This window comes from Alosa alosa, chromosome 10, assembly GCF_017589495.1.
Source record: "Alosa alosa isolate M-15738 ecotype Scorff River chromosome 10, AALO_Geno_1.1, whole genome shotgun sequence".
NCBI classification, from domain to species: domain Eukaryota; kingdom Metazoa; phylum Chordata; class Actinopteri; order Clupeiformes; family Clupeidae; genus Alosa; species Alosa alosa.
Window position 1 is genome coordinate 25603762 of NC_063198.1, and position 23761 is coordinate 25627522.

Genomic DNA, 23761 nt, shown 5'->3' on the forward strand with positions numbered 1-23761 from the left:
CACATTGTCACCATTCAAAGTATTTAACTTAATTTTATTAAAATACAATGGATAAACAATCTTTCAAGTTTACAAGTTTATCCTCAGTGATAAGCAATAAGACAAAAAAGATCCCTAATAATTTCTTAAGAGGCCCCATGCTCTGACCCACGGTTCTTTGATAGAGCCTTAGAAAGTCAGAGAAAATCTCCTTGCAGCATTCCTATAAAGCAAACACCGTACACAAATACCCTGTGCAGAGAGGAGAAAATCGAATGCCTTATCTCACCTACATGTGAACAACAGAAATGCATCAATTAGAACTGTACATCTAGACCGTCAAAAAGAACCATTGTCTTACATCCGCGCTGTATGGAGAACATTCAAATTGCTACATTTCTTTACCTCTCCAGGACGTGACCCGAGACAAAAGATTTCTTTGATTCGGGTCAGATTTAAGAACAGGCCCTGCGATAATCATCTACGTTTCAAAGAAACAGCAGATTTAAAATATTAACCCTCTTCCATTCCTTCATGATGTATCTTGCCCCTTTCAATAAGAGAAAAATTCTGATAATGTATGAAGGGGGCGTGTAGGCACAGAACACGATGCACTAGAAGACGTGTGTCTTGGCGGCCATTTTCTTTACATTTCAAATTCATATTTAGACCGTTCTGTAACCCAATGAAACCTCTCTCACCATTTGAACTACTGGTTGATGAAAGAAGTCCATTCAAAGTGTGCAACAGACAAGCCTGGCTGGCTACAGCCACAGTAATGCTAAATGTGCTTAAAGCCTTGGAGCCGATCCTCATGCTAGTGTTGTAGATGGGCCCTCTTGATTTCCAGGGACACTTTGGCGTTTCGTGGCGACTCAAGGAAGAGAGGCACTGTGCTAAAAGACGGGGAGCCGTGTGGAGGTCAAAGTGCAGGCGTTGATGTCCTCGGTGTGTGTGGCTCGGTGCATGGAGGGCTCGGAGGCGCTGCGGTTGATTTTGGGAAGGGAGTGCTGCAGCAGCTCAATAGAGGACAGGATCTGTGGAGACAGACACCTCACCATGTTAATATCAGTCCTCCCTCACGCTCACACTCAGATCAGTCCTTCACCCCCAGTCTCTTGGCCAGACACCAAATGCATTCATCTACGGGGTGCCGTTACAAAGTCAAACATACAATGATGCAACACTGGAGGCATGGTGAAACCACACTGTTCACACACTGTGATGCACTTTATAGAAATATTTTCTATTTTGGCCCTTTGTTTACATATCTGTGACCTCTAAATAGTGTGCATCAACACACACAGAAGAAAATTAACAATTATAAACTATTCTTCAAATGTGTCACATTTCACAATGAAAAATACTGTTGGTACCTTTATTTTTCCTAATCATTTTCAAAACGTTTAATTTATTCTACTGGCTCTAATTACATCAATAACATTAAGGTAGGCCTTCAAGTAATTGAAGCGAATGGTATATCTTGATGGATTTTAGTGATAATTAAATTAGACCTTACAGTCAGACAGTATGTGTAGTAATACCTGTGGGAACAGAGGCCTGTCATCTCTAGACTTCTTGATGCAGTCAGCGACGAGTCTCTTCATGGCTTTGGGGCAACTCTTGTACAGCTTACTGAGGTCTGGAGATAGGTACCCCCGTCCAACCATGTAGATAATCTGAGACAACAGTGGACACGTGATCTCTTTGAGGTATGGTCAGCACGATCATATGTACATAGCAATGCCATTTGAAACACTTTCTGTGATAACAAAATGATTAAAACATGCGTTTGTCTAACCAGTTGTCACGTTTTCAAAACTCAACACAATTAGCACAGCATCAGTCTTTTGTGGCTATACCATTCACACATTTCATGTCGTTTTCACACAATATGCAGTCAGTGAACACATTTCCACAATGCTTACATTTTCTTAACAGACAAGCTATACCTCCCAACAAAACTATGGATTGTTTTTGTAGTATTTACGAATGTTAACACACAACATCCCACAATAGCAAACACAATATTCCAAACCTTAGATACACTATAAAAACCTCTGCTTCTGCTACCAAATGGATTTATCCCAGGTGCATCGCCTTGGATAATATCAGATGCGATGTTATCACTTGCGAAACATGTGGCCTAACCCTGAAGATCGCAGAGATTAGAAACAGTAATTTTGTGTTTTTTTTAGTTACCCCCCTTTTTATCTGGGCTTTTTGATGCTGTTTTTTTTTTTAGAATGCTCTTGTGTGTTTAATGGATATTTTGTTCACTCTAAGCAATACTGTAAAACTTTTTCTGTTCCATCATACTGTAAACAGTATTTCTACTATACCTCCTGTAGTAAACAGTAAAGGGAAAAAATGAAGAGTTAGTATATATTTAACAAAATGTGTTTTTGTGAAGAAAATGATCCATTTGGCCAATTGTGTTTTGTAGGTGTGAGTCTGTGTTAAGAGTTTAGAAAAAGTAGCTGAAGTATGGGTACACTGCAAAAAATGAATTCTAACCAAGTGTTATTGATCTTATATTAAAGATTAAAAAATCTATTTGGTATTGTTTTTAGTATGAAAGGACTTACCTAGCGCCCTCTCAAAAGATCATTTTGACTTAATTTAAGGAGTCTTAATTTAAGACTTTAACTTATTTTAAGGAGTCTTATCAAGACAAATTTGCTCAACGCACTGGCAGACAAATTTGCTTGTTTTTAGGACAAATTTGCTTAACGCACTGGCAGACAAATTTGCTTGTTTTCAAGATGAGATGTCTTAAAATAAGTCTTTTTTTTTTTTTTTTTTAATTAAGTCAAATGATTTCACAAGAAAGCGCTAGGTAAGTCTCTTTATACTGAAAACAATACCAACTAGTTTTTTTTATCTTGATATAAGATTAATAACACTTGGTTAGATTTTGTTAGATAAGCAGTTTTTGCAGTGTATGCGCTTGTTAGCGATTGAAAAAAACTGTAAGGTTGACCAACATAGATCCCATATGCTACCGTTTGTCAAATATGACATAACATTCAGCAACACTTGACCGGTGTGCCATCTCACATCATACCACAAGCGTATGCAACACGATACTAAACGAGGCCTAGGTTTGCTGCGTACATTGTTTGCCAGATGTGAAATAATTGAACAGAGCACTTTTCCACATGGATTTGCTCTCAGAAGGGTATTTCAAAGCCACAAGTCTCCTCTCCTTTGGCACAGACAGATCCAACAAACACTTTCCTCTTTCACTGGCAGAGGGTGCAGCCCACACAGCACAGCAGAGCAGAGGGGACTGGACCTGAGGTTTGGCAGCACTCTCCCCTCCAGTTCAACAATAACAGCAGTAACGGCAGGAACAATGAAAGAGACTGAGAATATGCAGGCCAAGAGCTAGCGGTTTCCAGTGAGAACACGTCAAAAACAGAGGCCCCAACAAGCCTTCATCCTGTGGTTTTGAAAACGAATAAAAAAGAAAAAGGGGCCACAGACCAGCCCAGGGAGGCCTAAATTTAGTGCCAGTGACCCACCCTCTGCCATGAGAGGGGTGTCAGGCCATCCAAAAGCCTGCACGCAACCAGTGCTCCACCCCAGCCACCACCCAGACTGCTAACCAGCACCACTACCATGAACACAACCTGTCAGAGGGACTGCAGAGAACACCGCTCTGTGGTAAGTATTTTTCTAGAGCCAAGTCACATGGTATTCACAAGGCACGTTCATGCTGTGCTCCAACATCTTCCCTTAAACTTGCAGGGATGTCTGGTTTTCACAGACCGCTATTTTCTTTTTTGTTGCATCAGGTGCTCAAGTCAGCCCTTCTATTGATAGCGAGTTTTTCCTCTGGTCAGCAGTGAGATCATGCATTTAGCTGTTTGCTGCACTTGTGCAACTTACTTGGCAATTTAAAAGCAGCTTCCAGATACACAAACATCCAAGTGACACAAGCATGGCTCTGTGTGTAGGATTGTGAGTATGACTGATGCATGGATTTGAATGGCAACATCTCCCACACTAACCTGGTCTCGGTTTGCAATCATGGAATAGGGCAGTTCCCCGGTCATCAGCTCATAGAGGACAATTCCATAGGAGTACACATCTGACTGGAAACTGTAAGGGTTGTTGTCCTGCATCCGCAGCACCTCAGGAGCCTACAGGAGAGAGACCAGAGAGAACTAGTCCCACACATCTTTACACATGTACACAAGTCATTCAAGCCAGAAGTCATCTACATCATCAATGACTTGGTTTACTGTTCTCCAAACAATCCTATTGAAGGATGAATAATATTGATGTATTGATTCACATGTTTGTTCCGAAGCGCTCACCATCCACAGTATGGATCCCGAGGGCTGTTCCACCTGATGAGAGCCGCTCCACCTGGCTTTCACTGTGGCCAGGCCAAAGTCCCCGATCTTCACAGTCAGGCCCTCATGAAGGAAGATGTCTGCAGCCATGTCAAGGAGAAGTTACTGGGCTGCTCTTGGGTGTGCTTCTCACCTGAGGTGACCCCGGTCACCCACACCACTTCATTGGCCATCTCTACCCTCAGTAGTGAGCTACTAACTATAAATCATAATACAGTATAACAAAATATTGAGGGGTGGGGACAACATTTTCAAAAAAGGATACTGTTTGACTTCATGTCCCGATGGATGATATTCTTTGCATGCAAATAACTGAAAGGAAACAAAAGCAATGTGGTTAGGACTGGCAGGTGTGCAAAACCTTTTAAACATTCACATTTGCAGATCCATTCCCAATGACACATCATGTCACTGGTATGTTTATGTGAAAATACCCTTATTTTTTAATTGAACTCTATAAATACATCAAACACAACAGCCAAAAATATGTTTTGTTATGGGATTTTTCACCCTCACAAAAAACAATAGGGGTAAAAACATGGCACTGGACACACGCACAGGGAGAGGGAAAGGCAGAGAGAGAGAGAGAGAGACAGACAGACAGAGAGAGAGCATAGAAAGACAGAGACAGAGAGAGAGACAGAGAGCATAGAAAGAGAGAGAGACAGAGAGAGCATAGATAGAAAGGCAGAGAGACAGAGAGAGCATAGAAAGACAGAGACAGAGAGAGAGAGAGAGAGCATAGAAAGAGAGAGACAGAGAGAGCATAGATAGAAAGGCAGAGAGACAGAGAGAGAGAGCATAGAGAGAGAGAGACAGAGAGAGCATATAAAGACAGAGAGACAGAGAGAGCATAGATAGAAAGGCAGAGAGACAGAGAGAGAGAGCATAGAGAGAGAGAGAGACAGAGAGAGAGCATATAAAAAGACAGAGAGAGACAGAGAGAGGCAGAGAAAGAGAGCATAGAAAGATAACATGAAGGACAATCCACCATCAATTTCATTCAATCATCAATTCTCATTCTCTCTGATGGACACCAACTGTTAGGATTTAGAGCTTTGATTCCCAAAGACTGGGTTCCGACCCACGGTGGGTCACAGAAGATTTTATTGGGTCGCCATAGTCACATTTATATATCTACAGTTTGCAGTCTTGACTTACAATATGCCTATGATGAACTGGGTCTCAATGATTTGACATTTTTAAAAAGTTGTCCCCAGAAAAAGCTTGGGAAACACTGATTTAGAGTATATATATTTTAATGTGAATTCTTTAATGAAAAGGACCTTTTTGTGTAATCCACATTTCAGTTCCTGTAATCCGTTTGGTGCACTCTTGTGCACATCTTGATTTCTGATGATTTTCATGAACAGCTTGGGCCACACCTGACGTGTGCTTCTCACACAACCAGCGCTCCTGCTCACACACAGGTTCAGCCTGTTAGCATGGGCGTGAAATGCCAATCTACTGGTAGCGCAGCCGGCAGGCACGCACTGTGCACCTAGTGTGTCCGAGGCCTGGGCCAAGAGTGGTCCTGTGGCCTTTCTGGGCATACTTACTCCATGCCCTGAGCGGTCTGCCTCGCGATGTCAATCAGCTGAAACATCTGGAGGTTGGTCTCTTGGACGTGCAGGTGCTTGTACAGGCTGCTGCCATCACACCACTGGGTCACAATGGCCAGATTGTCCTTGGTCATGTATCCCATGAACAACAGGATGTTGACATGCCGAGTCTTCCTGCGATCAACACACAAATTGATGACAATGATCACAATGAGCACATAAAACAATGTTCACATATCTAATTAATCGGTGTTGAGCCATTAAGGAGATTCAGACAAAAGGCCACAGTGGGTGGGTTAGTATATCAGCTTACAAAAGCAATAATCACATGTCTCTTCCAAAGCAATAATCACGTGTCTCTTCAATCTCTTCAATCTGAAAATCCTTACTGACCTGAGAACAGCCACCTCGTTCGCGGAAGGCCTGGAATTGCTCTGGTGTGGGGTCAGTGACCTTTAAGATTTTTACTGCGACATCACCTGGAGAAATACCAATTCAGAGAGTGGTTAAAAGGGGACATGCAACCCTAAGCACTGTTGGATGCACGAGTGTTTAGGGAGTCCTACTCACCATGCCATTTCCCTTTGTAGACCGTCCCGAATGAGCCAGAGCCTATCCGGGAGTGGAGCACCACCTCGCTGGCCTCGATCTCCCAGTAGTAGCTGGAGTCTCTCTTGTCTCTTGGACGCTGTACACAGATCAGTTTTGTGTGACCTGGGTGTTATGGTTATTGCTGCGCTGACAGGGTAATCAAGGTGGCGATGCGGTATTGCTATACGGTAGTTAAGGTTGTTGCCAGGCAATTGCTAAGGTAAATAATAAAACAGTAACAATGGCTGGATCAAGAGTCTGCACAGCAGCCCAGTACATTACGAGAAAATCAGACCCTACTGTGCAATGGGGGGCTATGCCATTGAATTTCAGGTAGTTTAACAACCCAGTTTATATGAGGGTAGAGCATATTTTACTAATTGTCAATTTTTTCATTTTCAATTTTAATCAGCGAATTGTGCATAATACTTTCATTACAGTACAGTACATTCTGATTTGAGCTTCTAATTTCTAGAATACCATCTATTTAAACAAAATAATGTAAAAAGAATTAGGAGTTAAAGACAGGTGCACTTACGATTCGGTTCTTTTCCTGAGTGTTGGACGTGGCAGCTCTCTCTCTGTGCATGGGAGCTGGCGCTTTTGGCTGAGTCCAGCCAGTGGGACTCACGGTTTGGAGGACTCCCTGCAGACAAGATGTATGGACATAGGGTAAGGGTGAGTAGCCGAGAACTGACCAACAAAATCAAGCATACCATGGTAAGAGTTGTAAAAGGAAAAAAGCCACAAAAATCTTACCAGACTCATGACTTCTCAATGCATCCTGAGAAGAACATAATGAATATTATATTTAATTGGTCAATCATGTCAAATGTATTATACAATCACATGTTGAAAATATGTTTAAAAGCATTCGGGTCATAAAGATTTTTTTTTTTTATCTCATTCTCAATACGACTTACCCTTCAACTGTTCTTTAATTTCATCATTTTATTTAATAACAGATATTTCAAATGAATTACATGAGTTCAACCACAAAATGGGCAAAGAGTGAGTGCTAATCTATCTATCAGAACAGGTCACACAAACTAAACTCCCTGTAAAAACACGGACCCTCATTAAGTTCAGTTTACATGTGCATAGGGGTTTGTTTATTTTGACATGCTATCTACAAAAGAACTGAGTTAAATATAGACAAACCACTGGTCTGTTGTGACTTGCAGGCTTAGCACTGTTACTCCTAACCTTTTCATGACGGTCTTGGGTGACATCAATTAAAGGATTGGAGAAACAAACAGTCCCTACTCTTCTCCTCTGGCAAAAGCGCCGGCTCCAGGAACTAGCAGGGGCTTTCAGCCTATCTAGCTACATCCCATCACATAACAGGGCAGTGCAGAGGAAAACAGGAGAGAACAAACAGACAAATGACAAAAAGAGAAGGAATAGAGTGAAGGATAGAAATGAATGTTGAAAGCACCACAGCACATGGCAAGAAAATATAGCCATAAAAATACATTATTATTATAGTCCATAGCCATGCACACTAATATTCAGCAAATCATTCTAATATCTAGAGAAGACAAAAACAAGGTTGAAGAACACAGAAAACATGCATAAAACAATCTAATACATGACAGAGGAACTTTAGCACCACATAACAAAGAGGCTGAATAGAAAGACAAAGGGGAAAAGGAAAGATGGGATAAAAATAACCCTATCTGCGTTCAAGTGTGGCCTAACTTCACACGCGCTGATGGCACAAGGCACGCCAAAAAAGCCAGTTTCTGTAGCATTACCTCAAAGGCAGTGCCGTCCACAGGCAGGGTGGTGCTGACCATGTGGACGTTGGGTGTGGACGTTGACCTCTGACGGTGGGAGAGAGAAGGCTCTGAGGACGGGTATGGGGCGATGTAGTTAAAGGCATGAGGCGTTGAGTGTCTGTGATGGGAGCTATGGGCAGAGCAACAGAGACAGAAACAGCCCACAAGGTCAAAACATCATCAAAAGGGGACAAACCTATAGAGTTGGACTTGTATATATTGTATAAATATGACAAATGGCAGACAACAGAAAGTTAAAAAAAAAAATGGCACAGCAGCACCGACAGTTTGACTGATTTTGTCACACCATTCACCACACAACAGCGTGGTGAGGAGCGCAGCATCTAAAACTTCTAATGCATTCATGGATGTGTCTACAATATGCCACGTGAGCACACAGTGCCTTCCAGGTTTATTGGCACCTCTGGTGAATTGACTAAAAACAGGCTTTTAAAAAAATCCTTTGGGTGATTTATCGTATTCTCACAATAAAAACAATGAAGACAAATCTAACCTGGAAGGGAAGCAAATGTATTCTAAGAAAAAGGAATGGCTCAAAGAAATAAAGAGTTTTAACAAAAACACATACCACAATTATTGGCACCCCTAGAAAATCTAGTGTCAGTAATCAGTGTAAAATAGAACAGTGTTTGCATGTGAAATGCTTAATGATATCGTTTAAGTTAAAAAAATTAAAAAAAACCTATAAGACCTCAACAACATGGCGACCGTCTCTGGATGTAGTGTGCCTTCAGTCAAGAAAACATTTAGCAGATCTTGACCTCAACAATATACACCTCTGAGCATAGTCTGCTCTCCTACTCTGTCCACCCCAGCTGAAGAGTGGAAAAGTGTGACAACAGTCTAGCTGGATGAAATGACAAAGTGTTTTAGGCAGGTTCAGCAGTTGCAGACTTAGTAGCAAATTAAACACAATAATTAATGATTCAACAAAATCAGTTATGTGGTTTTCATAAGCTTCACTGTGGTCAAATGAAACATAAACCAAATTCCAGAACAGGAATTAGTGTTATGTCTGTTTTGATCTGTACAAGACGAAGTTCCTTTGTACAGAGAGAGGATTCTCTGTTCCATTTTTGGAGTGCCCGTGGGCACATTTTGTAGGTTTTCTACAGGAACGGGCACGGTTTGTATGGGCATTGCACTAGTTGGTAGCTATTAAAATAGCATCAATGTGAATCCATATTAGGCAAAAGTTTCAACTTCACCCATTTTACTTAGAGGTGAAGAGTTAATTAGTTTCTGTGTGTGAGGTGAAGGCCTTCAATCTACTTTAGGATCTCATCTACCCTTTGCTTGAAGGAACTAGAGTTTGTTTTCTGGACACAAGCCTGGGAAATATTGCATCTGTCTGTTGTGAGCAGCTGATCGAGCAGCCTTGTGACTGGCTGTGCTGCTGATGTGGCCATGTGCTGACCTGCTGCCTGGAAAGCCCCTGAGGAAGTGGGGAAGACGCAGTGGATCCACCGTCCTCTCACGGCCGAGCGAAGCAGCGCAACCCAGGCCCGTGGGCTCATCAGGCACGCGGCTAATGTGCAGGGGCGACTCTCCAGGGGGGTCTCCCTTTCATTTGTAGGTTAAGCATTGAACCGAAAGCCTGGCCAGAACAGCTTCAAAATGAACGAGAGAGATGGGGTCTTCAAAGTCAAAGCCCCTTGGATGGCCAGCTGTTATGCAACAGGCATAGCCATCAGTAGAGACAGAGGCGTTTTTCTGATACATGTGGCTCTTAACATGTACTGCTCTTGTATCAACACCATAGATAGAGTGGCAGAGAAAAGATCAGATAACGCTGTACGAGAGAGGAAGGGAGGGAGGAAACTGGAAGCATCTAGATAAACACTTGAGAGCTGTTGGTCAACGGTGGATTCCGATGCGGCCCACCCATCATATGATGGATGGGAGTTTTGACCAAAGATTCTAGAACAGAATGCTCTAGAATCTTTGGTTTTGACCCTGAGCCATGAGCATGGGTATGGGACACCAGAGTGAAGAGGAGACACTCACCTGACGGGAAACCTGGACAGGGAGTCTCGCATGCGCCGGCTTGTGAGAGGGGGGAGGGACGGACCCCCACCTTCACCTGGGCTTGGGAACAACCTGCCGGGAGCAAGCATGAATTAGAAAGAAGAAATACACAAACACACACACATACTGTGCTTAGAAGTGATCATATGAAGTTCACACAACAAATGCTGCATCTATTTCAATAGAAAAAGGCTGCAAGAAGACATCTCAACCTGTTTGAGATCTCTTATATTGACTCCAACAGAGGTGTTGCAGTCTACTGAACATCAAATGGATGCATCTAAGAGAGTGGGACACTAGGTCTACTACTGTTGAGCGAGGACCTGATGCATCCATTTCATACTGAATGATCAAGTTACAGGAAGACACTTGGTCTACAGCGCTGCAGGAAGACAGCGCTGGCCATAACAAATGACTGGTCCATTGTGCTACATCTCACTTCATTTCCATTGATAGTCATCTACAAAAGCCCAAACGACAGCATTGGAAGGTCAATATGCAAAATTAATTTTTGCGTGTTTGAAGTGACTATGTTGCCACATATTAGTGATGAGTTACAGTGGCTTGCAACCTGAAAGTAATCACCCATTTCTGGTTTATAAAAGATGCTTAGACATATTTTCCTACTCAGTATTTCAAATTTGAAAACTTTTTTGCAGCATATTTCTGAGGGCTAAATAAGTTTATTTATATTTTTTTAAAAATGGTACGTGGTATAAAAGCTTCTTCATCCCACCTTCCAATACAGGCCAGTTTTATGGATAACTCCTATACCTGAAACCCAATTCCTGCCAATGAATTTTTGTATTCATACATATTCTTTCTTACAGTTCTACATTTCCTCTGCCCTTTCTGTATAGAGTCTGTGTAGAGCAGCAGTCTCTGTGTGCGCATGTGTTGAAGGTGGCCAGTCTCCAGGGGACTTACAGGAGCTGACGGATGTTGTTCCAGTCAATACACATGGTGGGGACTTTGGTACTGCAGTGCTCATGGAACTTATAGCCACAAGTCTGGCATCGGAAGCCATTCAGCAGGAACTTCTGACAGATGTCACAGAAAGCCAACTTCAGAAATGTTTTCCGAACCTGGACAGAAGAGAGAGGCTATTTTAAAATGTGACTGGGCACCAAAAATTCCATAATTTGCAAAAGGACCTTGCTTCCAAATTCCATGCACTCTAAATATAATGTGTCAGGATACATGCCTGCTGACAGCCTGTTAGGATTGCATCCAAACACAAATAGTTTTCCATGAGGAGTTTCAATTAAACTAAAGGGCACTAAACGGAGTGGTACTCACAAAATTGTGCGTGGTGAGAGGTACATGGTCTAACACTTCTACCAGGAGCTCCTCCCCGATGAGTGAGGTAGAATCTGTGTTCCAATCCATGCGTGTTTTTCTACTACACAAAATACATCAACAGTCAAGTACATATAGAGACATCGAAATTGTACAACCAAGAAAAGTACAGCACATCTATAGAGCAACAATGAAACCTGGTGCAGCTAGTGGTAAAAAAAAGGACATGTGTTACAGGTTAAAAGATTACAACCATTGTGGCCTACAACACATTTGAAGTCAACACTGGGCTAACCTGTCTACATTCCTCCTGAAACGTTGATACTGAGCCACTGCATGGGAGGCAACACACACGCTTCCATAAACTCACAGCTCACCTCTATCCAGCAGCCTGCTGCTCTATCCACCAGCTCTATCTACCAGCCTGCTGCTCTATCCACCAGCTCTATCAACCAGCCTGCTGCTCTATCCACCAGCTCTATCAACCAGCCTGCTGCTCTATCCACCAGCTCTATCTACCAGCCTGCTGCTCTATCCACCAGCTCTATCCACCAGCCTGCTGCTCTATCCACCAGCTCTATCCACCAGCCTGTTGCTCTATCCACCAGCTCTATCAACCAGCTCTATCCACCAGCCTGCTGCTCTATCCACCAGCTCTATCCACCAGCAGCTCTATCCACCAGCTCTATCCTACATCTTTGTGTTATGCTCAAAACAAACGGCTCATTAGTCTCAATGCGCTGGGGATCAGTGATGACCTGGAGTGACCACTGTCGGAAACCTGAGCCGACGGCGTTTGGGCTGCAGTGCATAGTCTCAATAGGCACAAGACTACAGTGATCTCTGAATCTTGCTCAGCTGTGAGACTGTTTAATCCGTTTGGCCTTCATGGATGCCTCCTTGAAGCGCATCAAATGACACTCAATTACAAAATACATATTGTGGTTATGCTGGCATGCTACATCTAATGCAAATATTACCACAATGTGAGACACATGGTCATGGCTCAGAAAAGTCCCGATTTTTGAATACATATGAAACCAAGTGTCCCAATAGCCTTAAAGCAGTATTCTATTGAACTTCATGCTTACCTTCTTTGTCCTGGATGTAGTCTGAAGACAGCACAGCACTCTGGCTGTAGCCCTCTGACCTTGAGAGCTTTGATTAGGCAGTTGTGCAAAGTCATTCCAGGACGCACATTCACCTAGGAGAGCAGGGATCACTTTGGGTTATTGCTTGTGTATCTACCATAACTATTATTTCATATATGATGCCTGATTAGAGATGAAAGGTCAAATGGAAGAATGGTTGACAAACATAGTGTACAGAATGACACACTATGTGTTTTTTGTTTTGAAATCTTAAATTGTAAAAACTCAAAAAAAATTAAATCACACAGATATGGCAAAGCCTGTCATTTTTCATTCCCTATTCTAATCATCTTCCACATTGTCCACATCCATCATCATCATCATCTTCATTGCCATACTCAGGGTCCATTAGACGTATTAGGTGGCTTACCACAGTGCGCTGTTGATTAGGCAGGTACACTCGAATTGTGCTGCTTGTTTTGGAGGAGTCGGCCATCTTCCCATCATCTGACGCACGTCTCTGATAGGGGAAGCTTTTAATGATGGTGGGGGACATGCACGCGTCCTCAAACACAGAGTCCTTGAACCCAAACCCATTGCTGAGAGTCCTCCAGGCTCCTTGAATGTGCTCCATTGTCACCGACAGCTGACTTCAGTAATCTAGAGTGGAGGTTGAGAAATCATGCTTTAATGGAACGTTACAACATTGGCCATATTCGGAACTCACAAATTAGAGCTCAAGGCCACCCATGCACTCATCAATTCAAAAGAACAAGGACAAAGGGCCAAAGTTGCATAGAGAAAATTTTTTCTCTTCCCATTATGCTATTAGGCATATGGTCTGAGGAACTACAGGGTCATTTACATCTAACTGAGGAACCAAAACATGTGGTCAGCAGTGTGAATAGATGTAAAGAGGTCAGAGTCTTCGACTTTAAAAGGTGCATCAGGGAGACATTATCACATACATAACTGGAGCACTATGACAGTGGTGGACTGCCATTCCATGCCTATGCCTAATGCCTGCATTAAAAGTTGCAATAAGTTGCTATTAGCTCAGAAAGCTAACAATAAAATACATGCTCTAGAAAGTTCTCTAAGCACTCCCCCCAGATCTATCAGCAGAAGCAAGTAAAAACTGACATTGCGGGTGAACTTCCCAAGGCATCACACCTTGCCAGTCAACATTCATGTGCATGCGTGCTGAGTGAAGAGATGGCATCCTACAGTGCATATGTTTGATAGTAAGATAGATTAGCCTAAATCCGTATTAACCACTTAACTGAAGAAAAGCCGTAAAGCACTACTAAGGAGTTTTGGTCTAAATCTATTCCAATTAGCAGCATTGGCAAATATTTTTGACATGTGAACCGATGTCCTTTGGCAATACAGAGCTACATACATCAACTACATGGTGTGCTGTAAAGATATCATGACCATATATCACATCCACCATTCATTGATACATTGATTGAAACTCATTAGAACATTGATACATGCATATAGCACCCAAAAACATTTGAAGAGGTTTCAAAAACTAGTTGTCTAGAAGCACAGAAGCATGGAAAAGGGTTGCATGACTTGCATGAAACACACAAGCTATACTGCAGTGTGTCCACCTAAGAGAAACGCCAAGGTGCTGGTAAAGGCTTGCTCTGGGGGAGAGGTTCCTGATCCTGGATCAGCAGCACAGAGCTGCAGTCATCTGCTCCTCATTTACAGAACAGAGCCAAGCCATCAGCCTCTCATCACCACCAGCCACAGGCTCCTCTCCCAGCCCGCCGAGGAGTCGTCACAGAGACCACTCACTCAGACCAGCCCAGACCTTCTCTGTTCACGCAAGGAATGCATGAGCTCCTTTACATTTCTGGCAGCTGGAATCGCTTACGCTTCACCAACACATGTCTACGGCCAGTTCCCCCTACCTGAGATTTTGTTACAGCCCAGGTTTGGCAGTGCAGCGCTACATTCTGTCCCCTGTCAAATAGTGCTCTATTACTGGTGGGCTCCAGTGAGACAGACAGATGATGCTTTGTGTGCAGGGCTCAGGAGCTGGTGTGGTCTCTGGCTGGGAGCCAGGCCATGTCCCCCCTCTCGGCTCACAAGGCCCACAGGCTTATTAACAGGGAGCTGAACCTTCAGTGAACCCTCACGCACGCACACACACACACACACACACCCTTTCCCAGGGAAAATGTACAGCATATGCAAGGAAAAAATACAGAGCCACACATCAGCCCAAAAAGTATTTCACTTCTTGAAATAGTAGGTAGGCAGGTAGGTAGGCAGGTAAGACATTGTGCATTCCAACACGACTATGCAAGAGGCAACTTGATTGTGTTGGGACAACTAAGAGCTGATTTGAACAAAAACACTGCAAACACCACGAAGAAGCTCCAACTAAATGTAACATGTCTCAACAGACTCTTTTTGTCAATCCTATTTCTCCACACATTCAAAACGGTCTAATATGTCCCATCTCTTCCACTCCTGTGGAGTAATGCCTGCATCTCCTCAGGCCACAGGAATAATCTGCATCCTGTTGGGCCTTAAAGTCCCCCGCCTCTCAGCAGGGGTCAGATGCTAAATGGCCACGTGTGTGAAGACTGCACACACAGGAGCAGGAACAGGGCATCGGGCCGCACGCACTCACCTAGTCTGGTGCAGTGGAAAAAGCAAGGCCTCCGAGAAGCATTACAGACAAATTAAATATTCACCAACTAAATATTCACCAACAGACAGACGACCTGAGAGGTCTAGGAAACATTTCCACCACACCTGAAAAACAAATCACAACAAAGGCAGAGGACTTTGCCATAATAAGACACCATTAAATGTATTCTAAAAACTAATGTGCAGTATGCCATCCAGGGAATGTGTCAAACATAGCTATACCTATAACATAGGTATAGAATGCTTTCAGCCATAAATTCCCCCTGCCATCTTATTATGTTTTGCATTCATTATAGCTGATGAGTGCAATGCTGCACGCTCTCTTTTCAGCCATCTTGCAGAATGTGAGTGGCGTTTGTTGGAAAAGCTGGTCTCCTGATTTGTTATGCAAAAACACTAAATGCAGCTGTTGATACATATTTTCTGAATCCATAAGTCAGACCAGAAAATGTTTCTGAGAAAACAAAACATTATCTGGCTCTTGTTTGGCTCTGTAGTCAGCAGCTAAACTTTCGACACACACTCATACAGACCAATCAAAACTCTCCTAAAGAGATAGGCATCCCTGCCTGGCAATTAAATTGCCTGTACACAGCCATTAAAAGGAAGGGGTGGAGGTGCCTAGGTCGGGTGAGGTCAACAAAAAATAACACTGCGTCCAGCATCTTTAGGCCAAAGGAAACATAATAAACCCAAGCTACTGCTAGACCACAGCACGGCAAACTGAATGCAACAAGATTCAAATAAGCATTCCTGCAGTGTTGTCCATCGGCCTTATAGAAAAGCAGTTCAGCTACTTGTGTGGAATGATGTATACCTGTAGCAGACAGCACTTCCTCAAATCTCTCTATCAAGGCCCAAATGCCTTCTGCTGTTAGTTTTGATGTCAAGACCAATGGACAGACATTGCTGCCACGATCAGATTAACTCAGCAATTGCAGTACAGCTGGCTTGCAGATAAGAGAAGTTGATAAGAAGCACCCGACAACCAACACAGATATTGCAAGCAAACTTGTCCACCACTGCTATGGTGCACGCACACACACACACACACGCACGCACACACGCACACTTCTGGTGCCTGTCATGCAAGTTGTGTTGCAATGAAGGGCAGGTGACAAGAATATCTATTTGTCTGACCACAAGTAATGTTTGCAGTTTGTTAGAATAGTATCAATAGTCTAATAGTTTTTTTAAGCACTCTCTGATGAACAATTTTTTTTCTAAAGCCACAAAACAGGACTGGAAGGAGAAAGTCAGCATTGTTTTAAGGAGGGAACTTGCTCAACTGGTAGGTGCAGTTACCAGCATCAAGGGCAACAATGTCACTGTTGGTTTTTTCCCCCCGTTCCTGCAACTAGAGTCAGGCAGAGCTCCTGTGTCAGAGAAAAGGAAGCTTGCTCTCACAGTTACACTACACCTAAGGTAGACTGTTTTGGCAAACCATGCCAATGACTGATGGACTCTCTGTGTCCAGCGGATCAGTAACATAAGTAGCCTAATCACTATGACTGAATAAAGGTTTTATGTTTCATTTCACTTTTCTGCAAACAAAGATCACTTCGAAGCCATACTAAAGGGCTCATGCAGGCTACACACAGTAGGTCACAGTAAGTATCCGATAGCTAGTGTACCTTGATTGTTCATCTGGCACACTTTAAGCTCTCTGCAAATACTTGAAAACATGTGGAAAGACAAGTGCTCACATTCTTTTGAAATTCTTCCCAGTGATGTGACTCTGGTTACTTGCTGCTATGTGCTCAGTTTTCTTTGGAGACTTGGCGCTCACAGGATGTCCATCTCAGACACACTCGCTGTGCTGCGCAATCACAGGTCAGATCAGGAAAGAGAATGAACAACTCTCAGTGTGAGAAGACAGTGGTCCTTTTCTCTCAGCTTGGTCTGCAGCTCGAGTCACAAAATAAATGTTTTGGCCAGCAGTCAGGCCTTAAAAAATGACCGACGTAAGCCTCTCTGTTTATAGACAGGCAGAGGGAGGGTCAGCTAAAAGAGGTCTTGAATTTGGAGAAGGATTTTCATTATAAAATCATGTATTCAGAAAATTAAACTTCCTATAACAAACTGCATAAACAATATTACACATACATACACACAGGTCAGCTGACAGGGTAACGTGCAGTGGTAGGGGATAGGAGCATGGACGCTCTTTTCCAACCCAGTAGCGGGCCCTGAAACACCATCAAGCACAACGCATGTAGCACATAGCTCATCCTGCTTAGAGGACCCACAGAGAAGACCAACATCTTTTACAGCGAGACAGTCTTCTTGAATATGACACACACACACACACAGACACAGACACACAAACACACACAGCACTAACTAATGTTTGCACAACTTCCTACCAGCCAGTGTGAACAGCACGGGCCTGAAGGGAAAACGGAAAACAATTCAGAGCATTTCACGAAGGCTTGTGAAACTATTATTTCGTATTTAAAAAGTTAGGTTATTCTATCTTATATCCAGAGAAGTCACTGAAACAACAATCTGATTTTTGACTATTCAGGCTCAGTCTGGTGTTTTTGTTAAATCCCTCCATGCATCTATATGTTGCGCAAAGTGCATAGTACTTAAATATTACTGTAGATTGAGTTCCTTCAATCATCTGATGATAAAAACAATAAATGTACTATTGGTCTAGCACGAGTAAAAATGTTGTAAACCTGTGCTGAAGTCATTTGCAAAACTGTTTATGGAAAGAACGGTATGACATGTAATGTATTGCGATATCGAGTTGAGCCACATTATTGAATCCCTGTTTGGTCACAACAGTTGCTTATACTTCAAGAGGAAATGGACGAGAATAATAAAACCGCTGTGTGTCAAGCACAGCACTGGGTCCAAACATGGCTTCCACAATAGGTTGTGGTGGATGGCCATAATTGCCAGATCCATTTTTACTCCATGAAGAATAGAATGTGTCTGTGTCACCAACAAATAATCCACGACAAAAAAAAAAAAAAAAAAACAGAAAAGCATAGGCCTATTTACACATTCTGTGCTGCACAGTCTGTTTGGATGCATCGTCTCTCTTATTTCATTTGTTGGGTGATAACTGGAAATGGAATGATTTTTAATAAACGTAACTCAGTGCCAAGGATGTGATAAATGTATGTTATCTTTCATAAACAGTAAATGCCTTTAAGGTTTGGAGATTCCAACAGAATTACAACTGATGTAACTCTGTTGATGTAATTCTTGGTAATCCACCATATCATGATCCAAGAAAACATACTAACACACTGCAAGCACAATAAGAAAAAATAGAACCGCATTTCTATGGCACAAAGCATACAGTAAGCCTCATTTAGAGTTGCTAACCACTCTATACTGAGTACTACAGTGCAAAGGAGCCAGGTTTGCATAACTACAGGGGGGGGGGGGGCATAAACAAGCAAAAAAAACAAATGTACAGTGGGTTCATCTCAGCACAAGTGACACACAGACAGAGAGAGAGAGAGAGAGAGAGAGAGAGAGAGAGAGAGAAATACAAATACACAAACATAAGTATAGGGGAGGGATTTGAAAAGCAAATCGATCAGCCAAGTTACACAAGTGAACACCACTGGTCACGTATATGGCTATAAGGCAGCAGCATTTTGACAACCTAAGTAGATAAATTCTTTAAAACAGTCATCTGGTGGCACTAAGGCTACTTACCAAGGTTCTATAAAAAAAGGCATTATTTATATACCCTAACAAGGAAATTATGGATAATAGAAAGAAATAACAACATCCGAAAAATAATTATTTGTCTTAGAAATTTGATTGGCTAAACATGGATTTATTTCTGGTTAGTGCATTTATTTAAGAGCATGATTCTAGTCAATTGTCAACGGGTTATGGTGTTGGATTTGTTGGAGACAAAAAATAACAAGAGAACTCTCAAAGGTTACAATGTAGCTTATATAGTTAACGCTAACATTCACTATGCTACGTAATGGAAACGCCAAGTCGCTCTGAATTTACACGTTTTGTTTTTCTGCATGTTTTTTAAGGAATGAGCTACGTGCAATGTTGTTCACATAGCTGTCTCTAATAAAATAGTCGCAGTTAGTTTTTAACCAAAGCAACTTCCAAATGCACACATAGCCCAAACCACACATAGCCTGGTACTGAATCAAACTGAATCCGTGATAGCTAAGCTAACAATAAGTTTACACAAAGTGACTAAATCAAACCTTAACAAAAGATTTTACCCAAAACGGAATAATACACTTCGTTATTTAGTCGGCTATATTTAAGCGTAAGTGCAAACTGAATTTATCCCGGAAAGCGTGCAACTAAGACAGGTACTCACCAGTGAAAGTTTAGGAATTGTTGCTCCGCCATGACTATCGGTTGAAGAAAGTGTCGAGTTGGTGACATCATCATATTTGCAAAATACACATCAGTCAGAGCGAGAATAGTTGTGATACGTCTCTGGATAGTATTTCAGGGGGAGGTCACTACAGAATCCTGGCAACCCTCCCTTTAACTTTCCTGTCATATAATAGGCTAAGGTTGACATGGTGTTCTTTGAAGATGTTTTACTAAACACTTTACTGATAGCTTCCAAGAGAACTGCGCCTGTATATTAGACTAGCCTACGTGGGAATTGCTGTTGAAGACAACGCCTGCATGTTGAAAAAATGTATTTTGTTTCTTTTGTGCACAGGGCAACCGGATAAATACGATTGTCTACGGTATCCCGGCCACTTCATCAACCATAATTTACGTAGGGCTACGCTTCATGACAATCTGGGCCGGGTCATGACTGGACTGCACTGCGCCCGCCTGACGCCAAAGCTGAAATCAGATCCCCTGTACTCCACAAGAAGGGATTGCTGTCATATATTCCGTGTTGTAGCCACACAGTATAGGGAGAATAGGATTTGACCCAAGTATAGTTGTGGTGCCACAGTATATCGAGGTACAGTCACTATAAGCAGTGCCCATGTTCTATACATTTTGACTACAGGCTATATTCTCCTTTATGGGGTCTAGTCTACAAGCCTGAGACCTCAGGTCAAGCCTGTTGAAGGGTGTCAGCAGGGCACAGACAGACTGACGCTTATTATTTGATTCATGCTGCAATCATATATAAATGACAACATGTGATAGGCCTATGTTTAGAACACAAGCCACATAGCCTATTATTGTTACTGCCACTGTCCAGTTGCCACATAATTATTTTGTGGTTCTGGTCGTGTAGGGATTTAACCCTCAAACTGCTGCTACCTAAAACCTAAAAACACTGTGATAACTGACGGTATAGGCAACTTAGATATTGACATGTTTCCTCAATTTGTTACAATGCACCATGCCACTAGGAGCAGAAAATCCAAACTCACCAGTCCAAAGCATTTTGTAATAATAGGCTAATAATAACCAAACCAGCCATTTCATTGCATGGTGGTGACTGGTAATAACTGTGGTAAAGGTAGCTGACCCCTTACTAGACAAAACATGGGATAGTACTATGAGCACATAGTGACACCCACTGGATGAAGGATGCAATGCTGCATTGTCACCAGCAATTCTGTTTGTTTTATTTCATTTTTTGCCAATCAATTTGCCCTTCCCAACAGATTTAAACAATATTAAATATAGATTAAGTAAAAGCTCAAACAAATTCACTGGCAGTATATAACTCATGACATGATGTTTATCTGATGTTTATTCATGCTGTGGATTCTCACTTTATGTGTATTTTTGGTCACGACTGTATGCCATTTCAATGTCTGATGTAGACATTCACATTTTAATGAATGAAGAAGCATGCAATCTCTCAAGATTTTTAGTCAGTGATGAACAGGTCAGTGATGAACACATTTCAGTAATATGTTATAATAATGTCCCACTCACCTAAAGCAAATGAGGTCTTTTCTCTCTGTACGGGAGTTTCACACAGTTGGTGGCCATGGCTGAATGGCATACCAAGCAATGCAGTGTTTGATCTATTCTTGGCATTCTAGCAGTTCTTCAATAATCAGGGAAAACATACTTAATAAAAATACTAAATTCCTTCAGTGGTGTCTTCTTGACAAATAAGGAGCATTTAGGAAGTGTTTCAGTTCAAAAACATTGCTTTTAAGAGTTTAAATACTGTAAAAATCAATGAGTCTGTATCAGTAAACCCTCCTAGGGCAAATCCCAGAGATGCTCTAATGTTCTCTCCTCACATGGCCAGGGATGGGAGAGTGATTGAGGCGGAGACTGTGTGAGGAGGCCTGGCATCTGAGATTTAAGGTATTCCCAGCTTGCATCATCTCCATACCTCACACTGTCAATTATCCCTAATAAAAACAAAACATCTAAAAGTGAGATTATGTGCACCGGTCCATTATTCACTGTCCCTTTTCCACTGAAAATGGATGGTGAAAGACACTTAAGAACTAGTTCTAGAAATATTTCCTAATCTGAGCTGTTTTAAATACATACATTGCATGGCTTCTCATCTAGATATATTAAAAAAAAAAAAAAAAAAGACTTGGGGTGCTGCTTGGTACAAAGATAACTGTTTTATGAAAGAGTTGTCTAGCAGCCCTAATTAATTCACAAGAAAAGTTGGCGAGGATGGTGATTGGAAATTGCCAATTTCATTTTATAGATGTCAGACATGCATTAGCTTGCATTAGCCTCAATTGCTATATTATGAATCATTATTGAAGATCAAGAAATGTTCTGTTGTAATAATGTGATGAATTTTTTCAAGACATGGCTCTGAGATGGACCACCTTAACAGCGAAAGATGACTACACTCCTCAAATGTAGGCTATTGATCTGGTGTTCTGGGCGAGGGGTTGGTCAGATATTTTGCTCAATTAGTAAAATGACTCGGCTGTAAAAGCCCAGACTCTCTCTCTCTCTCTCTCTGTTCTGTCTGCTGGCTCCTTCCAATATGGTGGACATGGGTTTTCATAGCCTACCTCTATTTGAGTGCATGCATTAGGTTGTGTTAGTATATTTTCTGAGTTTGTTGTCAAAGGCTATTTCCAGGGCACATAAGTTGTCTGCATTGATGACAGGCTACATCAAGTAGGCTAACTGCCACTGGTTAAGTTTAGATTGCATAATATTTGCCATGCTTGTTGATTCTTTTTCTGAGTATATTGATTGCCCATCCCATATGTTGGTGACATTTAGGCTAATTTCAGCAAAAGCCTTTGTTCAAAGAAATTGTATCTAATTCCAGCAGCATATGGCGTAGCCTACCCTTAAATGCAGTTATACAAAAACTGCATTTACTGCAGTGTTTCACAACAGTTTAATGTTCAAAATAGGCCTACTACATGCAGTACATGGTTGCAATGCAGTGTTTTCATGTCCAAAATAGCCAACTGCATTCCTGCATATGAAAGGCAAGGAATTCAAAGGAAAACCTGCAGATTTTTTTAGGGTAGGCTGAATCGTCTTTGTTTGATTGCTTGTTGTGAATAACACGAGGGTTGTTTTTTATTCTTAAATTGTATTGTTTGTAGTAACCTGGTAGCCTACTGATGCAAAACATTCGGGCAAAAGGGAAGGCGAAATGTCTAACATAAAGGCAATTGCTGAGCTTGATGTTGTGATACGACGATTTCCCAAGGTGGTGTCCGCAAGCTCCGTTTTACTATAGGTTCTTCATAATATCGAGCCGTGTGCAAAGGAGGGCTGGGCGGAGGAGGGGGCTTGGCCAGCAGAGGTCCGTGTGCAAACCGCGTGTGGCGCAGCGGAGAGAGGAGGAACTGAAAATAAACAGCAACGAGTCACGTAGCCGAGGTGAGTGGCTTTTAAGGACGAAAATATGAAAATAATCACGGTTGATAAGATGTGTTGTGATAGCCCTGTGTCCGAGGGGGTCTCTGTTATCGAAATATGTCAAAGAAACATGGATGCAAATCGAACTGTTGTGGTGGAATTTGTTGAAAAGGTAAACAAGCAGAAATTTCTGACGGCGCACTTTGGCCTACTGCGTCAGGCTCCGCGCGGGAAAGTCGCTGGAATTTATTAATTATATGCTGCATGTAGATGTTGTTTTCAGACGAAAATAAACGCGATGCTGATGCGAAGTACGGTATCGGGAGATTATAGTAATCACCGTCGTGGGACTGTTTGTTGGGGTCTTCCGAAATATTGAGGGTCCGTTCAAGTACCGAGGCCGCAGGCGTGGGTGGGCGGCGCGGAGAATGTTCCAATGGAACTGCAGGAACCCAGCACGGGGCAGCTGAAACTGGTGAGTCGACGGGGGAATATTTGGAGAGAGAAAGTATGTCTAATGGAGTTTTTGATATGTGGTGCCCCTAAATGACCAGCTTGTTAGTAGAAATGAAAAGTAGTGCTTCTGTGCGTAGTGGGCATACATTTTCTCTTTCTCCCATGGCCTTGCC

The 23761-nt window shown here is 42.2% G+C and overlaps 2 protein-coding genes across 3 annotated transcripts in view; one reads left to right on the top strand and one right to left on the bottom strand.

The window, feature by feature from the left end:
- Nucleotides 1-13: 13 nt before the first annotated feature.
- raf1b (Raf-1 proto-oncogene, serine/threonine kinase b) lies at nt 14-21532 on the bottom strand. Its single transcript, XM_048254944.1, is given in 19 exon segments — nt 14-1016; nt 1524-1658; nt 3996-4127; nt 4305-4423; nt 4609-4655; nt 5903-6079; nt 6299-6318; nt 6320-6384; nt 6476-6593; nt 7035-7127; nt 7129-7142; nt 7256-7280; nt 8254-8407; nt 10306-10398; nt 11254-11411; nt 11626-11728; nt 12717-12829; nt 13147-13376; nt 21258-21532. Coding segments are annotated over 18 exon segments (1911 nt in total). The 5' UTR covers nt 13351-13376; nt 21258-21532; the 3' UTR covers nt 14-875.
- Nucleotides 21533-23051: 1519 nt separating this feature from the next.
- The window catches only part of cnbpb (CCHC-type zinc finger, nucleic acid binding protein b), a 4239-nt gene continuing 3529 nt past the window's right edge, over nt 23052-23761 (top strand). The window contains exon 1 of one of the 2 annotated variants that reach the window (XM_048254972.1): nt 23052-23153. The gene's annotated coding sequence lies outside the window, so the exon portion shown is untranslated. Of the gene's footprint in view, nt 23154-23233; nt 23608-23761 lie in introns of those variants that run through there. The other variant, XM_048254971.1, reaches the window with a different exon arrangement.